The following is a 20,559-nucleotide window of genomic DNA, read 5'->3' as shown; positions in this document are numbered from 1 at the left end:
AGAGTGTCCTCTGGTAGGTCTCTTCTTCCTCACCTGGACGACTTTCCCAGGAGTGTCCTGGCGGCCTCCTCCTCTAGAATGGGGGCGTGTATTACGCTTATGTTGGCACTGGCAGACGGAAAGACAGCACCGGGGGCGGCCTTTCTGCATACCTGCCACGCAAATTCCTGGGCAGGACCAGGGCTCTGCCACCCCGCGAAGAAAGGGGCGGTGGGGACAAAGGACTTGTGTGGGCAGCCAGCAGCATCTGCCTAGAGGTTGACATCTCAAACCGGGAGGATTCAGGCTCACGTCTACCTGTCCAGGTTCTCAGGAGACTCGCCGTCGCTGGCCACCTGTGGAGGAGGGTCTTTCCACTCCCTTCCACCAGGCAGGTGCTCTCCTGGATCCTATGGTCCCCACCACTCCTCATTCAGGTCCCACTGGGGTCCCCACGATTCTCCTCCCAGCGTCCCGCGCCCCTGGCAATGTGACTGCAGCTTCTTCGGTCAGGACATGGGGGCTGTTTCTCCCCCTCTCGAATCTTATCAAGGCCTCGTCGTTCACTTGGGCTCACAGAATGCTGAGGAAATGAAGACGTGGCAGGTCTTACTTCGGGCATGTCTCTTGCTCTCTTGAAACCCTGTTCAGCCACCCTGAGAACAAGCCAGGGCTCCCCTGCTGGGTAAGGACAGACACACGGGCCCATGAACCCTGGTGTTCCGGCCGCCAGCCAGCTGCCCGCCGTGTGAGTGTGGCCACTCTGGACCAGCCAGCCTCAGCTCTCCTGTCAGCTGACGGGAGCCTGAAGTGACCTGTGAGCCGAGATCCGCCGTGTCTGACCCAGATCAGCAGAACCACACGGTTGATCTGTAGACTTGTGAGCAACAATAAACGCTTCCTTTGAGCCGCTGTGTTCGGGCGTGGTTTGTTACCCAGCAGTAGTTGACCGATGCACTTACACCTTGATTTTTTTCAGTTACTTACATAACCTATTCAGTTCCTGTGAGCAATTGAGTTTGGGAACCCTGAATTAGGCTTAACATTGCCCAGGGAATTTACTTAAAATGCAGATTCCTGGACCCCACTCTGAATAAGTTTCAGGTCCGGTGAGCCCTCGCTGTCTGCGTTTTAACCAGCATATCCGATTCTGGCACGGGAAGTCCATGGTAGTCAGAGTTTCAGAAACTATTTGTTCATGAGAACAGCATGAGAAGAGAGAGGAGTTGGTTTTGGCCACAGAGGGAAAAATCTGGGCTTATCTGTGAAAACTGATAAGCAGTGAGAAAGGCTTCCTCTGCCCAGAGCCACAGGGACTGCAACAGGGACTACATCTGACTTAGTATTCATTCTTGTTTTGCAGAAAGAAACATATTGCTTCTAATTTACATAAAAACTTAGGATCAAATACATACAGCATGAAACCCTGTATCTAATTATAAGAAGTTAACTATGGCTGATGAATCAAAGTTAGAGGGATTAGCTAGAGACAAATTGCAAAGATAGAGCAGGAAGCCGCAGGGAAAAACGACTTAAAATGTTGTAAAGAAGTAGAGCAATCTGTGGCTAGATCCTGAAGCCAGGCAAGGCTTTCATTCCCATTGAGTTGGTCAGCCGACTGTTGGTCATTTCACCAGTAGCCATCCAGGACCCGCCGTGTGCCAATCACAGTTCTCAAGCTCACACACAGCAGGGAAAAGTACAGATAAAAAGCCCCCTCCCTGTGTAACTCAGATTCTAACTGGGTGAGAGGACACAGATGATAAATAAGGTAAATAAAATTCATGAGATGGCGCAGTGGATTGAATTGTGCCCCCCGCCCCCTCTCACCAGATGAACTTCAAGTCCTAACCCTGGATATCAATAGAATGTTAGCCTTATTTGGAAATAGGGCCTCTGCAGATGTAATCAAGGTGACACGCGCTCATTAGGGTGAACCCTCATGCAGTATGAACGGCATCCTTGCGGCAAGAGGAGACACAGACATGGGGAAAGCTCCATGCAATGATGGAGGCAGAGAATGAAGTGAGGCACCTACAAGCCAAAGAAGGCCAAGGAAAACAGCAAAAGCGAAGAGAAGCCTCCACTGGAGACCTCAGAGAGAGAGAGAGCATGGCCCTGCCGACACCTTGATTTCAGGCACTGAGCCTCTAGAACAGTAAGAGAATACATTTCTGCTGTTATGAGTCACCCTAGGAAAACATAAAGAGAAACATAAAGCAAGGGATGGGGAGTGTCGAGGTTTGGGATTGTAGTTCAGATCGAGCAACATCGTCCCTAAGGTGTGAGAGTGGGTAAGGTGGGACCCATGTGGATATGTAGCATCCAAGGGGAGGGAGAACAGCAAGTGCAAAGGCCCTGAGGCACATCTGTGCCTGCTATGCTTCTGGCTGGAGCAGGCTGGGTTAGGGGATGAGCTGGAAGACGAAGTGGGAGAGAAAGAGAGAAGGACCAGCCAATGTAGGGACTTGTAGGTCATAATAAGCCTGAGTTTGAGAAAGGAAGCCACTGGAGAGCTTTGAGCAGGAGACTGACATAATCTGACTTTTTTTCTTTTCTTTCTTTCTTTCTTTCTTTTTTTTTTTTTTAAGGATCACTCACAAGCTGCTCTGTGGAGAAAATGCCAAAGAGGACAAGGTTGCAATGTGACAAACTAGCTAGGAGGCACTGTTTTAAAATATGCTAGAAATAGTGGTGGACTTAAAGGGCTGTAGGTGAGTAGATGGAGGGAGTGAGGGGTAGCTGTTGAATTTTGGATGTTTCTTGCAGGTAGACACAAGAGAATCTGTTGGTTATGGGGACGGGAGACAGGGATGCCCCCAGGGATTTGGGCCCCTGGCACTGGAAGCAAGGAGATGCAGAATAACTGCTGTCTGGCTTGTGTGTGATCTCCAATTTATTTAATGCACACGTTCTAATCCTTGGTCGTAAGTAATTTCCACGTGTACAATACAGACGCTTGAACCAAAATAGTCATTTATAGTTTGATTAGCATTTCCCAAGAAGCCTTAGTAGGCAATACACGGATTTCCACGTTGTTAGGATGTCTTGAAGTGTCAAGGGCTGGGTAACGTGTACTCAGAAGAGGTTAAAAAGGGCTTCTTTCAATACATTTAAAAGGAACACCGGCCCACGCGCTGAGCTTCCTCAAAGTTGCCTGGCCAGGGACTGCCTCCACTGGGCTGGGACCAGGACAGGCCTGGGCTCCAGAGGGGCCACGGTGTCCACCCCACCGGCTGGCTTGTGGGGCACAAGCAGGCTTACGTAACGGCGCTCTGCGCTTGCTCTGCACGTCACAGCATGTGTGGTTAGCGGCAGACCCCTAAAGACGGCACTGCCAAACCGGGCTCGGGGCATCCTCTGGACACAGGGGACCCGCCCAGCGGACAGGATCTCTGTGGAATCCGGCCACCACTGTGCCAGCTGCGAGCCCAGACACCCAAGCACGTGGGTCGCTGCTCTGATAGGCAGCACTGCCAAGCCTGCCTGGGGAAATCACGCCAGCGAGCTAACTGCAAAGTTTTAACTTCGTTCTAGGCATAGGAAATCATTTTTAAAAGGAAACAAAAATGCCTATGAGGAGATCCTCCCAGGAGGGTCCCGCTCTGTCCAGGGCGGCGGCTTAGCGGGCAGCGCCGCCCGGGCCGCTGGTGAGTGACCGCTCCTCCCGGAGGACGCCGGCGAGCACGTGGGCGGGCACGAGTGACCGCAGCACTACCGGCTGCACACGGACCCCGGAGGATGGACGGCAGGAAGCCTGGGGCACTTTTGTCCTTCTCCTGGGAGAGCGGCCAGACAGCGGTCCGAACGGCCTCGGCTCACTGGTACCGCGAGCCGGCGGCCCCCGGAACAGGCCTGGGGCGGGATCCCCGGCCTTGCCAGGCAGCGCCGAAACATCCACCCAGCTGCGGCGGCGGCGGCGGCGGCGGCGGCAGCGTCGTCTCATCTCTGCGCACGCGCAGCGCGACCGGGCGGCTGCCGGGACCCCGGCCGCAGCGCGCATGTCTCCAGGCCTCGGCCTGCTAGCGACGGCGGGAGGTGGGGCCGGCGGAGGAAGTCGCGGCGAAGGCGGCGCAGCAGCCCCCTCACTTCTTCCGCGCCACACTGCAGCCAAGTCTAGTCTAGAAAGGCCCACGCCGCCGCCGCCGCCGCCGCCGCCGCCCCTTCAGCCCCTCCCAGTCGCGTCTCCTTCCGACGCGGTGCCCTCCTCACCCGCACGGGGGAGCGCCCCAGTGCGCAGGCGCGGTAACCAAGGCGGCGGTGTCTAGTGAGGATTTGAAATCGGCCGCGCGTGCGCACTGACGTCCCGGCCCCGGCGAGGGAGGCCGCGCTTCCTCCCCGCCCCGCTCCCTCCCCGCCCCTCATTGGAGCGGAGGCGGCGGCGCCCCCTCCTTCCCCCGCGCCCTGTCGCCGCCGAGAGTGTCTTTTCGCCGCCGCCACCACCGCTGCAGGAGCACGGAGCGAGCGGCGCGAGCGTGACCGAGGGCCCGGCGCACGGCGGCGGCCCTCCCGCGGGTCCCGGGCCGCGCGGCGCCTGGGCCCGCCCCCTCGGCCCGGCCGCCCGCCCCTCTCCGATGGCCTCTCCCCCCGGCCCGAGTGGAACGCCGCCGCCGCCGCGGCCCCCGCGCCCGCCCCGCGCCGCGTGAAGGGAGCCCGACAGGCCCGAGCCGCCCGCCGCGGCCTGCCCCGGGCCCGCCCCGCGCCGGGACCCCGACGGGAGCCGCCGCCGCTGCCGCGAGCCGGCCGGAGCCGCGGGCGCAGGCCCGCGCGCCCGTCAGCCCGTCCGCCCGCGGCCCGTCCGTCCGTCCGTCCGTCCGTGCGCGGCGCGGCCGGGGCTCGGGGCGCGGCGGGGGCGGGGCCGCGGCGGGGCGGGCGGGCGCGCGGGCCCGCGGGGCGGCGCGTGGATGGATCCGCGCGTGGCCTGGATCCAGCCCGAGCAGAAGGGGCCGGCCAATGCCCTGTGGATGCAGATCTGGGAGACCTCGCAGGGCGTGGGCCGCGGAGGGTCGGGCTTCGCGTCCTACTTCTGCCTCAACTCGCCCGCGCTGGACACGGCGGTCGCGGCGGGGGCGGCGGGGCTGGGCGGCGGCGGTGGCGGCGGCGGCCTGGCGGGGCCCACGCTGCCCGCCGCGTCGCCCCCGCCGCCCGCGCCCGGCCCCGCCGCTCTGCCCCCCGCGCTGCTGACGGCGCTCGGGCCCGCGGCCGAGGGCGCCCGGCGCCTGCACAAGTCGCCGTCGCTGTCGTCGTCGTCGTCGTCCTCGTCCAACGCCGAGTCGGGCACCGAGAGCCCCGGCTGCTCGTCGTCGTCCTCGAGCAGCGCCTCGCTCGGCCGGGCGGGCGGCGGCCGCGGCGGCGCCTTCTTCCACTTCGCCGACGGCCCGCCGAGCGCCCCCGGCGCGGCCAACGGGCACCCCGGGCCGCGCGGCCCCGCGCCCGCCGGCTCCCCGCCGCAGCACCAGTTCCACCCGGGCCGCCGGAAACGCGAGAACAAGGCCAGCACCTACGGCCTCAACTACCTGCTGTCGGGCAGCCGCGCGGCCGCGCTGAGCGGAGGGGGCGGCCCCGGGCCCCAGGCGCCGCGGCCCGGCACGCCGTGGAAGAGCCGCGCGTACAGCCCCGGCATCCAGGGGTGAGTGCGGGGCGCGCGGGGGGACGCCGGGCGCGACTCTGCGCCGGAAGGCTTCTCCGTGCACTGCACAGTAGATTCCTGTTGTAAAGGAGCGGCGATCTGCTGCTCGGATCCCCAGACGGACCGCGGAGGACGGGGGCCGCTGAGCCCGACTTGGGCCACTGGAAGGGGGTGTGGGATACTTCACCTTTTTCCCTCTCCCCAGACACGTTAGGGACCCCTTGTCAAAGTGGGACGCAGATGGGCGTGGAGCTTTATGTCAGCTGCAGATGGTTTTAGTATTGCCGGGAACTTAAATCGAGTTGAAGGCAAATACTCGTAAAATAATAACTTTTTTTTTTGAGAAAAATCTTTTTGGAAGATGATTCATTGTCCTTTTTTTTTTTCTTTAATTAGTGATACAACTTAACCAACAGTGAATTCAGAAGTAATTTTTTGGATGAGGGCGTGTGTGTTATGATTGAATTTTGTGCAGAAATTAACATAAAAAGCATTTTTTCTAGTTTTGAAAAAGTAGTTGGTAGCCTTCAAAGACGACAAAAACGTTTGTAGCTCGTATTCTTTGGAAGATGCCATTTTTAATTAAAAAAAAAAAAATTTCCACGTTGGCCTAGAGGGGATTCGAAGTTCTACTTAAGTTTAGTGCAGTTACACATGACAGGGACTGTTTAAGGAAACAAAACGTGGGTGTGGGAGTGTGGGTCGAAGCAGTCCCAGGTGAGGCTGCTCAGGTGGGAATGCTGCCTGCCCAGCCCTTCTGGCTTCCTGTGCCTTTCTGAGCATCTAGAAACAAAGCGTTTGTACGTGGATGTTATGTCATTATTTCAAGACTTAAATCATAAACTTTTTTTGCAAGTTGCTTGCTGATTTAAAAGCTGCATAAGGATTTCCCAGGGGACTAGGATTTTTTGTTTTTGTTTTATTGCTTTTTTAATAAATATTAGAGTTCTACTAATCCAGCGATTGCTAGGTGTTGAGATTACTTCTTAAAGTAACTCCTTTTTGTTGTAAGTCTGTTCATTCAGGTTGGAAAAATGGTTAAGTTGATACTACTTTAAAGCAAGTGAGATACATCCTAAGAGCTTCATGTCCTGCAATTTGTTTCACCTGGTCTGGGTTAGAAGTGTTACATTCTTAAATTCCCTGAAGCCTCAGTGTGCGTTTCAGCCCCAGGTATGAGCCATTCTCCTCTTGCTTCTCTTTCTCCAGCCCTTACTTGTCAAACTGTCCAAGAAAGGGTGGTATGGAGTGATTTCTTGATGTATAGCATCATACCCGGGTTCCTTGGTTGGGGGGTGGGGTGAGGCATGCAGGTTTCCAGCCTGTCATGTCTCTGGAACTGACTCTGTGCCTTAGCAGTAGGAAAATAGGAGGACATGTGGTCTTCATTGGTAGAGCATTTTGGGGTCCAGACGGTCCCAAGTCTTGATTCTTCCATGAGCTGTTGGCAGTGGCGTCATCATACCCTTCTGCAAATTACTTAGGCCCTGGAAGCATTTTCCTCACCCCTAGGTTTCTAGAAAGCTTCAATGCGTACATTATTTATTTATTTACTTATTTACTTGAGAGAGGGAGAGAAACACACACCAGGAGTGGGATGGGGGAGGAGGAGGAGAGGGAGAAGCAGGCTCCCTGCTGAGCGGGGAACCAGTATGGGGCTTGATCCCAGGAGTCTGGGATCTGGACCGGAGCCAAAGGCAGATGCTTAACTGAGTGAGCCACCCAGGTGCCCCTGCTGGTGCTTTTATTAATAAATGAGCCCACCAAGTACGAGGTTCTTTGCTAGGATATGAGATAGTAGTTGCCTTGGAAGATGCCCGTCTCTTGATCCTGCCTCTGAACCCTGGCGCTCCATCTGCGTGCCCCTGCGCAGCACACACTAGCACAGTGTGCAGATCTTCCTTCTCCTTGTCCGTCTCCCCCGTCTAGTCTTTGATCAGATCTCTTCACCCTCACGCAGCACGTCACTGCTCGCGGAGATTGCTCCAGCGGCCAGCGGTCCTCGCACACACACTGTTGCCGGCCTCTGGGCCTCTCCCAGAGCGGCCAGTGGGAGAATCGCCTCCATCAGCAGGTTTGGTTAGGTCTGTCCCCTTTAGAACGCCGTGATGGCATCTCTGCGGTCCTACTGGGGTTAAAGACTGCAGCCCGAGACTAAGCCTGCCTCCTGGGCGCTGCTGCTCTGGGCCCTGCCTGGGGTCTGCCGTGGGTCCTACCCTGCCCGCCCTGCTGGCCTTGTGAGGTTTCTGCTCAGAGGCCGCGTGGAAGGTTGAAGAGTAGGTTCTGCAGCAGCCCAGCCACGAGTTCCCCATTTTAACCTACCTGAATAGGAGCCGGTGCAGTCCTGCTCTTGGTGATGCTCCTTCTTTTCTCCTTGGCTGCCTCTGGGTGACGCGTACCACTCGGGGTCTGTCCACTTACTGCCATCTCTGCCTAGAGGAGGAGCCTGCTAGGATTGCCTGCCATGTGTCTGGAAGGGTGGGGTGTCCCGTCTTGGTTTGCTACGCGGCATGCTTCTAGCAGGCCACTGTTTGGGGGGCGGGGGACTGAGCAGAGGAGCAGGAAGTCAGAGCAGCACTTCAACTGTGGAGGTATGCCTGTGGTCAGAGGAGGGAGGTGTTCCTCACGGTCCTTCCCGTGGCGGGCCGCTGGTCTTAGGGCAGCTAACTTTTTGGTATCAAGAAATAAGTCTGTCTAGAACTCGCCGCCAGCCGCCAGCTTACTCAGTGATGAGGAAGGCCACCACCATGTGTTTCATCTATAGCTCAGAAGGGGAAAGAACTGTGATAGGAGAGCTCTTGACCCGGTCAGTAGAAAGGAGCCTTGTTGATGAGTAGTGGCTCAGACTTACTGTGTAGGCCCAGGACAGGTGTTTCTGGAAGGACCACGTCTGTAGTCCTCAAGAAAGGCTGAGCCATTGGCCAATGCTGCGGGAGGCTGGGTAGCATCAGCCCAAGCCAGTCGGGCATTTGTCTGGTGGCACGTGGAGCAGGCTGCGCTGTCTGTTCTTTTCCGGGGTGGAGGGCTTTGCCCTGCGAAACTGTACTGGTGGCCTGGCCTCACAGGGTTGCCGGTCTGCTTCCACCCTTGGGGAGGTGACGAAGCCAGGGGAGGTGGACAGGGATCTGAACGGGAACCCTCGGAGCAGGGAAAGGGAAGCACTTGTCTTGGAGCAGCTGTTCTGTGTTTCCGTTGAACTCTCAAACTTTTGTTTTGGGAACGGTGTGGAATGTGCTCTCTCCTCTCTACCTGGGCTTCTGACTTAGGGACATGGGCAGGTGTGGACAGGCTCCTGGGCCCTGCACTTCCCAGCTTCCCGCCCTTGTCACCTTCCCATGCCCTCACCTCCACCCCCTGGCCCAGCGAGTTGTTCCTTTGCCCTGGTCAGCGGCGCCAGCTTCAGAAACCTGGTGAGCCTCAAGGCAAGGAGAAGTCCCAGGTGGGGGTGGGGGGAGCTTGGACCCCAGGTGTGTTGCTGCGTCCTTACTGGTGCCCTGTAGAGCCCCGGGAGGAGCGTAATGAAACGAGGGAAGTCCCCTGGCCTCTGGCGGAGCCCTGCAGGCCAGGCCCTGACCAGGCTTCAGTGTGGGCTTTGGCCATCTGTGGGCTGTCCTCTCTGGTGTGCCTGAGTGTGAAATGGTCATGGAGCATCCTTCCTGCAGGGCTTTTAACAGTGTTTATTTTTTGACATCTTCTGTTCACTCAAAATTCAGCTCTTCGTCTCACGTTGGTGAGAAATGGACCCGTGTCATTCGTAGGATGGTGACCCACACCACGCAGGACTCCGGGTGTGTTTCCTTCTCTCTGGAGAGGCTGAGCCCGGAGGAGCATTCAGGAGGCTTCAGGACGCCTCCTCTCCCTCTGTGCTTCCAGCCTGACTTGGCACTACGTGAGGGAGCGTGCGGGTGACCCCCTCCCCCAGTGCGTCCTTGTGGGGACCCAGTGGGAGGGCACAGTTGAAAGCCCAGCAGCACCCATGGCAGACGACAGCATCGTCAACTCCTGTTGCGTCCTCTCCGTCCCATCTCCGCCTGCACGCATCATGGGACACATGGGAGAGGTTAGAATGAGACCTGCCCCGCAGGGTGACAGGGGCACGCACAGGTCTCGTTTTCTCGGTGTTCGTCATCTGCGACCCCCGGGGTATGAGGTCGTGCGTGGAAGCCGTGCCCGCGTTGCTGCTGTGCTGAGCATGTGAAATGAGCTCCTCCTCAGAGGTTCCAACCCCCTTAGTAACAGTGTCGCTTGTTCCCGCCCGGTATGCCCTGGCCTGTCACTGCAAAGTGAGATCGAAAATCTAGGGCGGCGTGCGGGGCTGTCGTGAAGTTGGGGAGAGTTGCGCCTGGTTGCTGGTAAGTGAAGACGCACAGTGAGGACTGCCGACCCTTGGAGAAGGGCCGGACAGATGCCCTGGAAAAGGATTGCGGTATGAAACAGGCTGGAGGAGTCCTGGGGGAAGATAGAGACCTCGAATGTTTTTCGCAGAAAACGACCTTGGTAATGCTCGTGCTGCCGAAGTCACAGTGGGGTGGAGCGGACCGGGTCGCTGCCGGGCTGCCGGCGCCGGGAGCTTGTGAGGGAAGAGCTTAACGCAGTGATGCCGTTTGCTTCTCAGCAAAAGCATGGGTGTGATTGAGCACCTTGGAAAATAATTTTTAAGTAAATGTTTTAAAATACCAATTTTTCATAACTTTAGGATTTTTCAAGGTAAAGCCTCAGACTTCCTTTGGGCACTATTTAATAAGAAATTTTGTATAGCATTGTAAATGGAATCGTGTACATCCGATGGGAGGAGGCATCATGGTTATCCTGGGAAGTGAGGAATTCCTGAGCATTGCTTTAGGACCTGTTTTTTAAGTTACGGAATGAAAGAAGCTATTAAAAAGCAAGACGGGGGGGCACCTGAGGGGCTCAGTGGGTTAAGCCTCTGCCTTCGGCTCAGGTCATGATCTCAGGGTCCTGGGATCAAGCCCTGAATCGGGCGCTCTGCTCAGCGGGGAGCCTGCTTCCATCTCTCTCTCTCTCTCTCTCTGCCTGCCTGTCTACTTGCGATCTCTGTCAAATAAATAAATAAAATCTTTAAAACAAACAAACAAAAAACCCAAGACAGAGCAAACAGCAGCCTGTGATGTTGAAGTTGAGAGAAGTTGTGTTGCTGCTGCACCCGGGCGCAGGCTGACGGGTGAGGGGGCGCGGTGTCCTGCTCACGGGGGTCAGGAGGAGACTCTTTGGTCTGAAGGCTGCTGGGTGAGTGTGGCACGGGCGTAAAGGCAGATGGGTGACCTTGGTGACTGAGACAGTTGCCCGAGATGCCTGTCCGCCGTGCCAATCTGTGTCCCAGGTGAGGTGGTCAGGGGTGCATCTTCTTACGGTGTGGGATTTGCACCGCAAATTAAATGGCTTACTCCAGGGTTTCCGTGCCACAGTTGTTCTTTGTTGCTGTGTGACAAACGACCACAAAGTTAGCAGCTTAAACCGATAGCCCTTTACCGTCTCGCGGACTCTGTGTGTCAGAGGCTGGGACGGCTGGGTTGGCTTCCGCTCAGGCGCTCCCCAGGGTGCAGGCGCGGCGCTGGCTGCTGCGATCCCGCCTGGAGCTGCGGCCCCCCGCGTACTGCCGGCGGATTCGGTGCCTTGCTGTTGCGGGACTTAGGGCCCCCGCTCTTTGCTAGCGGCCAGTTGGGGGACTGTCTCAGCACCTTGAAGCCGTCTCTGCCTTCCTTGACTTGCGGCCCCTCCGTCTGCACGCTGGCGGCAGAGCTTTGGAGCTCTGTGGCCACACCTCTGCCAGCCGGCGGAAGCCCTCTGCTCGGAGGGCCCGTGCAGGTGCGTCAGGCCCGCTCAGGTAGTTGTCCCTCTTAAGGGCATGTGGTGAGGATTTTGTGTCAGCCACGGGTTCTGGGGCTTGGGGCGCGGGGTCTTCTGGAGGCTTCCTTCCGTGCCTGAAGGCTCCTGTAGGAGGACTAAGCCGTGCGCTTGTCTTTTCCAGCACTTGTCTCCCTCAACTGGACTCCAGCCCACTGTGATGACTCTGGTGGATTGTTGTCCGTCCTCTGGCTCGGTCGTCACGACCGAACTCAGGCAACCAGAGAGACTAGCTCTCGGGGCCTTTCTGTGCTTGTCTCCTGTGTCACCTAAGAGAAGTGTATGTGAACACCGTGTGAACGGATACATGAGGACTACAGCAGGTGAAAAGTCCTGTTCCCGGGGCCGCCTGCACTGGGCAGCTTGGGAAAGCTGTTATTCCTCTCAGGGGGCGGGGGGCGGGTAGGGGGTCGGCGGGGATGCGACATGATTCACTCAAGTTGCCTCTGAAATTTAGGTCTAAGCACACAGTAGACCATGTTTGCTTTGCACAAGACCCCACACCGCGTGTACAGCAGCCCAAGTTCATGGGAGTGGGCGCCTCCCCCTCCACGGGCTGTGACCCTCGCTTCAGAGCAAGCGCCACTCCCACGCAGTTCTTCCCCGGCCCCTTCCTGTGGAGTGACCGCCGCTCGTATGCAGCTGACCATTGACCGCTGGTCTTCCGCTTCCGCTCGGGGAGGAGGGGCCGTGTCTTGGCTGCATCCCCAGGGCCAAGTGGGTGCTGCTGGCCAGCTCTGCATCAGGCTCTGACGAATGGGTGAGCATGCGTGACGGGGTCTGGCCGCTTACATGAACAGGTGTGGGCTGGCCACTTAGGTGGTTTAGGTCAGATGCTGAAGGTAACTTTGTTGTCTTAGAATTTTTGAAGATTTGATTGCCAACTCTGAAGTTACTTAAGTGCAGAATATTAAAGTAAAATTGATTGTAGTTTTTCTTTTTATCTTTCCAAAGAGTGTGGTTAAACCAATTTTATACCTTACAGTGTAGAACTCAAAAGCAGAAAGCTTTCAAAAAATTCTGTGTTTGAAAGGCATTGCCATCTAGATTTAGCAGGTTTCTCTTTGTTATTAGAAAATTATTATCTAACCATGGCAAAGTCCGAAAACTCAGGGGAGTATGAAGATACATTCCCTGTCCCTCAGCCACCTGCTGAGTGTCCTGGGATCAGGCTGGGCATGGGCTGAGCTCCGGGGCGTGTGCTCCGTGCCCCAGCAGCAAGGAGGAGACACTGGCTCTCCCTCCTGGCATAGCGGGCTCTGCGCAGGGGTCTGTCTCCAGGCTGATGGGGCGGGCCCGGTGGGAGTGTCTCCGAGGTTCCCATTGGCAGGGAATGTCTTTCATCGTCAGCAATGTGCCTTTTTATTGTGGGTTTGTGCTCGTTTTAATTCCCAGATCGGCTGCTCTGTAGAACCATTTAGGTTCTCCTGTGGTTTAAGATTGGAGTTAACTTCCTAAGTGATAACATGTGGATGTAGGTGGTTTCTATCTTTCCGTATTTGAGAGAGATTTCAGATCGTCGTGTTTCTGGAATCCGGTGGATCTGAAGCCATGGCTGGGATGCAGCAGTGGAAGGGAAAAGAAAAATCAGATCCTTCCGTTTTTGCTTGGAGCCCTTCGGTTGCGATCTGCACGTGGCCTTGAGCTCCCTTGGTTTGCCTGCGCTCTGCACCGCTGTAGCCTCATGCACAGGCCTGGTTTTGACTGATTTCATGCTGGGTCCTGACTTCTGCGCCTCAGTTTCCCCACCCGGGAAGCTACGTCTACCACATCCCCCGGCAGGATGTGCTAAACAGAGGAGACTTGGAAGCGCCGTGTGGCGTGGAGCGCTGAGAAGGCCGCGCCTTTCCTTCCCTTTTCTCCTCTCTCCTCTGAGGAAATTGAAACCAAAAATTAGGCGGGGCTTGTTGCCAACTGGACAGAAAAAGCCTTTTGCTCCGGGTTTGAAAATACAAGTTTCCCTCTCAGGCCTGAGCTTTTCTCAGAGAAGCTGCTAAAGCCCGAAGGTCTGAGTCTTCGGGGACCCACGCGGTGTCGTGGAGACGCTTCTCCCTTGGAGTCAAAGCGTCCTTTTCTGATTTTAAAAATTTAAACAGTGCCTGAGTAACGTGTTCTGTAGGTCTTAAATTAAGCGTCTTTCCAGATCTTTTCCGGGCACCGCTCTGGTATCGGCTGTGTGGCTTCATGCGACCGGTGGGAGGCGGCTTAGGATTTGGGGTTCTGTGCACATAGTAGGAGTGCGTGCTCTTTCCCTGAGCGCTTTGCAGCTTCTGGCTTGGCCTCTGTGAACGGTGGGACGGGGCGCTGTGGTGCGCTCCGTGAGGGCGGCCGGGCCCTGGTTTTGTGCGGCCCGAGCAGTAGCTGCTGGCCCGTGTGGCCCTGGAGCGCTTGCTGTGCGACCGATGCGGCTGTGGAACGGAATCTTAATTGCATTTCGTTTTAATGAACACTTAAGTAGCCTTCTGACTTCTGATAGTGCCGACCTACAGTAGCTTTAGGCTCTTTTTATTGCAAACTCAGTATTTGGTTCAGGAACTGCTGCCTAAATGAATCCAAACTGCAACAGCAGCGGAAGCCATGGTGCTCAGTGAGCCACCCTGGAAAGCTCTAGAACTGGCGTTTCTGAGTTTCCGGCGGGTCTCCTTCTCAAAGGGCCACCGTTTCAGTAGCGCACACAGCATGGTCTCGGTCACGGCAGAGTGCGACGCGTAACAGCTCGCTTGGCCCGGGCTTCCAGGACTGGAGGCCCCCCCTCCCCCCCTTTAGTGGCCCCCCTCCCCCACCCTGCTAGTGGGAGCCTCCGCTCTTCTCGGGCTCGTGAGGAGGCCGCGGCTCCCGGGGCTCGCGAGCCGGGGCGGGGGGGGGGGGGTGCTCCGCCGGTCTGGGCTCTCGCCGGCTTGCCGGAGGGTCGTGCGTCCTCCGAGCAGGCCTGGGAGATGGGTCCCGCCATCCCTCTCCAGCAGACAGAAAGCTGAAGCCTGGCCAGGCTGACATCCTCCCAGCGCCGACGGCAGGGCAGGGCGCCCCGGCCTGCTGGGCGGAGGAGACCCCTCCAGGACGCCGGAGGGGGCGGCCGCTCGCCGGGCGAAGCCAGCCTCCGGGTGTCTGTAAGGGGCCATTTGCTGTTTTGCTTTTCTGGAGAGAGAGAGCAGATCGAGGCGGGGGGAGAACCGAGCTCCTCCTGGGGGCACCCGGAGTCAGATGGCCGATGATGAAGATGCTGGAGGTGGGCTTGGGGGAGCTTTGTGGGGGAGGGTCTGGGGGGCCGAAGCCAGCCCTGCTGCTGTGGTTCCTGAAGTCCCGCTTTCTGCAGACCGTCCCGGACCGTGGGGCAGGCAGGGCTCCTCCCGTCTGGATTTTTCTGCCAAGTTGTCGTCTAGGAAGAGTGGGGCAGTCGGTGAGTTGCTGTTTCAACTGAAGACTGTTGAAAGCCAGAAGTAGGACCAGTGAGCGTCTGTTGCCTGCCTCCTCCCATTTTTTCTCGTCAAGGATTCGTTTTAAAGAAAGTCCACTTCAGTAGATGCAGCGTCTCCCCGAGTGGCAGCCAGGCAGTGGGAGAGCTGCAGCCCCCCAGCGGGCGCGCGGGGCGGGGGAGCCCGTGCCCGTCACCGCCGCCCCCCCAGGAGGGAACAGGTGTGCTGGGATCAAGAGCAGGAGGCAGGGACGTGGTGACCCGGCAGAGGTGGCGGCCTGCGGGCGGTGCGCTGGAGTTGTTCGGTTGTTAGCATCTTCTCTAAACTGAAGCAGTCAGAGCTTTAACGATCGAAGGAGAACGCTGAAGTGACGGCCGGCGTGTGAAAGAGGACGCCTTCCACGGCGGTGCCACGCGGAGGTCCTCGAGTACCGCGGTGAGTCCCCTCAGGGAAGGAAGCGGATGGTGAACCCGGCGGGAGCGCTCGCGGCCCCGTCGGAGGCGGACGCACGGGAGACTGAGCCGCCCTCCGCGCCCGCGTGACGGAAGCCAGCCCGTGGGACGGAGACCGAACTCCCGAGGACGGGGCCCTGCGTGCACTGCCCCAGGTTACGGTTTGGGATGAACTGAAACTCACAAAATTGTTAGGAGTAAAAATGGCCTTTTTGGAGGGCTTTTGGGGTAAGACCATCGGAAGTGAGCAGCCTGTGGTTGGGCAAGAGGCCCGGTGTGCTCCGGCCTTCCTTCGCGGGTCGTGCCTCTGCTTCTCCTTCGCTCCCGCCAAGCGAGTGGTCTTCAGCACTTGTCACTGCTGTCCCACATGTGTGGTGTGTCACTGTCACCCATCATCGAGGCCCCGTTGAGCCCACAGCCCTTCACGCCGCGCCCCCCGCCGCCCTCCCGGCCGCGGAGCAGGGGTGCGGCTTGGAGCACAGGGGCCGGCTAGTCGCACGGCGGGTCGCTGAGGCACCGGCTTTGGATCCCAGGCAGTCTGAGGCCACAGCATTTCTTCTTAACCACTAGACGTGCAGAACAGAGAGGGGGTTGTTCAGAGAGGTCTGGTACTAGCAAGAAAAGAAAGACACTGAACCCCAGTCTCTGGGTAGAGACAGGACCTCTCAGGTCCATTACGATTCATGTTCTCTTTAAACACGGTTTACCGAATTTTTGATTTTGCTTGAAAGTGAAAATAATGTGGAACCTCTCAGATGAAAATACTAGTTTCTAGGAGGTATTGCTGAGACCAAGAGCATAAATGATGAGGGGTGCCTGGGTGGCTCAGTTGGTTAAGTGACCAACTCTTGGTTTCAGCTCAGGTCATGATCTCAAGGTCACGAGATTGAGCCCCTGGGCTCTGCTCTGGGTGTGGAGTCTGCTTGAGATTCTCTCTCTCCCTCTGCCCCTCCCCCCCTTAAACATGATGAAAACCTTAAGTGGCTGAGTGCAAAAAAATCAAAGGAAAAGTTTTGATGACATCATATCCATTTGCTTACTGCTGTGTAGTGTACAGCTGTTGTTAGTCCTTGCTGCAGGCTGAGTTGCGTCCCCCAAAATTCGTATGTTGAAGCCCCAGACCCCAGTGTGATGATACTTGGGGAAGGGGCCCTTGGGCGGTGATTAGGGTTAGATGAGGTCACAAAGGCAGGGTCTCATCCTGGGATTAGTATCTTTCTAAGAAGAGGCCAGATTGCCTGCTGGCTCTCAGCCCTGTTGCAGACGGAGTGAGAAGGCAGCCGTCTACAAGCCAGCAAGAGGGCTCTCCCCGGAGCCTGACTGTGCCGGGACCCTGATCTTGGACTTGTAGCCTCCAGAACTGTGAGAAATAAATGTCTGTTGTTGGAATTGCCCAGTCCGTGGTGTCCCGTTCCAGTGGCCTGAGCGAACTAAAATAGCCCTTTCATATATCTTTACTTCCTGATTTGCACTGAATTATTTTGTCACCAGGAGTTAGGCGTTTGTATTTTGTTCTGTAATTATAATCACTGCCATTTATTGAGCCTTTACGAAGTGCCAGGTCCTGTTCTGAGTACTTTGTCTGGATTCATTAAATCTTCATGACAAGGCCGTGTGGAGGCACTGTCCGCATCCTGCAAGGTCTGGTCGCTGGAAAGCAGCAGGGCCTCTGACCCCAGGCAGTCAGGGTTCCTAGTGACACCGCAGTCCTGCGGGATGCGGGAGACCACAGTTTGTAGTGGGTGAGTCTCGGTTTTGTATTTACAGAGACGTCCCGCTCCCCACCAGCACTCTTCCCTGGACTCCTTCAGATTTCGGAGTCCTTTGCGTCGTGCCCATGCCTGGTGGGCTTCGTGGAGGGTGTGTCCTTGCGGGCAGAGCTTGCAGGCGCGGGGCCATCTTCCTGGCCCGCGTGTGCTGGAATGAGCTTCGCAGGAGCAGACCGTGCTCCTCTGGCTGTGACCCTGGCCCTGCTCCCTGTGGTCCTGGCCCTGAGCTCGGCTGAGCGCCTGGGGCCCCGGCTCCCGCCCTTGTGTTCATTCACCAGCTCTGCACAGGGAAGCCTGCGTCAGGATCTTTCTGTTGTGTGTGTTCAGTCAGGTCTTTAGAGAGAGCTAATGGGTGCCGCGTTCTCTGAGGCCTGCTGTGTGCCTCAGTACCCATCTCTCGGCCTCAGAATTGCTCCGTGTCTCTGGCTGTGAGTGTCGTCAGAAATCGGAGGCAAGACTCACTCCCCCTTTGGTGAAGGTGGTCCACGTTGGTTAATTTGTTAGTCGTCTTTTGGAAGCCGCCTTCTAGTTCACGCATGGCCCTTGGTGCAGCGTGTCTGGCTCAGTGTGGGCCCCCAGCATCTGTCCTGCCCGGAGCACAGCTTCCCTTCCCCCCACAGAGCGGGCTGTGCCTTTGCTTTAGGTACACGGTCTCTTCCACGTGACTCTGCCGGGCCTTCTGGGCTCCTCTTCTGCTCGCTGGCAGCACCTCTGTCCCTCCGGGGAGACCTTTTCCCCTTGGATGACTTGAATCATTTTTTTTCCCTCTGTTCATGTTGTTGAACTAGGTTCTTGTTGCTCTGGCTCGCGCTGTGTGTCCTTAGCACGGTAGCTCCCCCGTGCTCTTATTCTGCTGCTTGTCACCAGGGAACCCCGACGTTACTGACTGACACCTGCTGACCCAGGTTGCTTTTCTGGAGAACAAGGCCCCGGAGCAGGTTTTTCCCGAACTTAGCTTGTGTGTCTTCTTTGGTGCTGGGTGTTGGGTGCTGGTGTTGTTTCTATCGTGCACTGGGTTCCTCTCCTGTTTCTTTTTCTTTGCTGTGGCCTGTTCATGGGGTTGCTGCCAGGGCAGACCTCATAGTCTGTCTTTCTGCTGATGTGATGTACGTGTGTTCCTGCCGTGCACTTTCCGCGTCACTGAGAAATTTCAGCTCAGGCTACAGGCTTGAAAGGCTGGCCTTTTCTGGGACCTGGCAGCCCTATGGGGAGAGGGGACAGGCTTGGGGCAGTCGGCAGGCACCTTTGTCAGGGCCCAAGTCTTCCCGAAGGACTCCGGCTTTCTCAGGCCTCTTTGGTCCCCTTCTTCCTGGCCACTGGGTTTCTTCCGAAGCCTGGCATTCTTGTTTGCCCCAAAGTTGGCCCAGGGTTGCTGCATTCCAGACTCAGGGTGCCTCTGTTCCCAAGGCCACACGGGTTTCTCCTGGTTCCCGGAGCCTCCCAAGCTCATCCTTGCTGTTGGGACCTGCCTCTCGGCGGCGCTGGCATCTGGCAGGTGATGAGTGCCCGCTGTGCGCATGTCTGCAGGCCACGCGGAACTGGACACGGGCTCCCTGGGTGCTTCACCGGTCTTGGTGATCATCACGTCCCCTGTTGGGCACTGGGACGAGGTGTCCCGTTAGAGCAGCAGCACCGGAAGTGAGACTCCTCGTGTCTGGTCTCTGATACCTGCTGAGCGGTCAAGGCGAGGCGGGCAGCCGGTGGGAACGGAGCAGTGTGGGGAGGGGGCGGAGCGGGCGGGTTCAGGGGGTCTGCAGGAAGCCAACAGGGCCAGGCGGCTTGGGGGCCGGGTCTCCAGGGAGCGCCGTGAGCCTCGGGAGCAGACGGGAGCCGTGCTGCCCGGCCTGAGCTCTTCATGCAAGACGCGCGCCGCTGGCAGGTGCTCTACTGGCCGAGCCTTCCCGAAGAAGGGGAGGTGATGGTGCTTATCGGGGTCGTGCTCAGTGACGTGTTGCACAGAGCCGGCAGGTGGTAGATGTGAGCTAATAAGAATATTCATATGATACACTCACCAACGAGTGGTGGGCTTTTTCCTGGCGAGCCTAAATGTAGCCTCCGAATCTTCTCTCAGCTATGTGACCGCAGTGCCTGGGCTGAGCGGGCCCGCACAGAAGGCCTGTTCCCTGAGCTTGAGGTGGTGTGGCCAGAGAGCTGCGCTGCTTGAGACAACACCGTCTTCCTCAGACAGGTCTCCTCCGGGCCGGTTCTTCTGCATCTGCAGAGGATTTTCTGGGATCGCGGGGGCCGTGTTTCTAGGAATCTGTCTCGTGGTGGGAGGCTGTGCCGCAGTCGGGAGTCCCTTCCTGAACCAGTGGCTTGGGTGGCTCTAGAGCCAGAACTTGAGGGCTGAAGGGACCTGTAGCCTGCTGGCCTTGACGCTTAGCAGTCCGTGGGGTCCCCTGGGCCTCCGCAGTGCCGGGCCTGGCTCACTCGTGGCCTGGGACGGAGCGGGAAGGAAATGCCGCTGCTGGCGTGCCCCTACTGGAGAGGCAGGAGACCAGAGAATGAACACAAGCACAGAGAGTTCTGCCCTGTGACCTTTGGAGGTGAAGTTGGTGTCAATTAACAAAGCCAGAGTAATGCTTTTTTTTTGGGGGGGGGGGTCATGATTATAAAAACAGTAATATACCTATCGAAGAAGTTTGGAAAATACAGAAGAGAAATTACCCTTAATTTTCTTGCTGACATTTGAGCATATTTCCATGGTTTTTAATGCTACTCTAAATATAGTGCATAGGTGTCCTCTTGTATTTGTTTAAATCTGATTCGAGATAAGTGGTTCCTCTGGTTATTGAAAAGCTCTTTTAAACAATTTAAAAATATTACATGGATGTACATGATTCTATAAATAAAGTTCTATTTACGATTTTCCACTCTTAATAAAGGGACCCACAGTGAGTTTCTGCACGTGTTTCTGTGTGTTGGTTACCCAAGTGTGGCTTGAGCTTTCACAGCTCTGGGTCCAAGTTTTGGCTGCATGTTACTGGCTGGTTATCATCTGCCTAATGATACTTAGTTTTCTCATCTGTAAAATGGAGACAGTAGTATTTGCTTTGAAGACTGGGAGGCTCTGATGAAAATGCTGCCAATGTGGATGGTACTGGCTGGCATTCCCCAGAACGCTAATGTTTTCAGACTCTTACTAATCTTCCTCACAGGATTTTCCAAGCTCACTTTCCCAGTGAAAAGGGCTCTCTGGAAAGACGACAGAACAGACAGCTATTTTCATTTCAAAAACGATGCAGCTACTTAAGCTGGCGAGCAAGGCTGGGGACCCTGGCTTTTTGACATAGCCACGTGGTTCCGTCTGAGTCCCCTCCAGGTGGCTGCAGTAGTTGCTGATCATGCTGTGGCTGCCTTGCATGGCTTGGGGCAGGTGGCCTGCGCCAGCGCAGGAGAAGGCAGCACAGTGTAGTGCCGTTTTGGCCCCTCCCCGCCCCCCCAAGTGGCTC

General features: G+C 56.9%; 1 protein-coding gene across 2 annotated transcripts in view; it reads left to right on the top strand.

Annotated features, from left to right (window-relative positions):
- Positions 1 to 4,883: 4,883 nt before the first annotated feature.
- TENT4A (terminal nucleotidyltransferase 4A) overlaps positions 4,884 to 20,559 on the top strand; it is a gene marked incomplete at its 5' end in the record, with an annotated part of 43,901 nt that continues 28,225 nt past the window's right edge. For both annotated transcript variants that reach the window (XM_080805119.1, XM_080805118.1), the window contains one exon: positions 4,884 to 5,608. In XM_080805119.1, the coding sequence (XP_080661245.1) occupies positions 4,884 to 5,608 (725 nt within the window). The remainder of the gene's footprint in view (positions 5,609 to 20,559) is intronic.

The sequence above is a fragment of the Martes martes genome, assembly GCF_963455335.1.
Source record: "Martes martes genome assembly, chromosome: 5".
Lineage (NCBI taxonomy): Eukaryota > Metazoa > Chordata > Mammalia > Carnivora > Mustelidae > Martes > Martes martes.
This window is presented reverse-complemented; position numbering and strand designations above follow the sequence as displayed.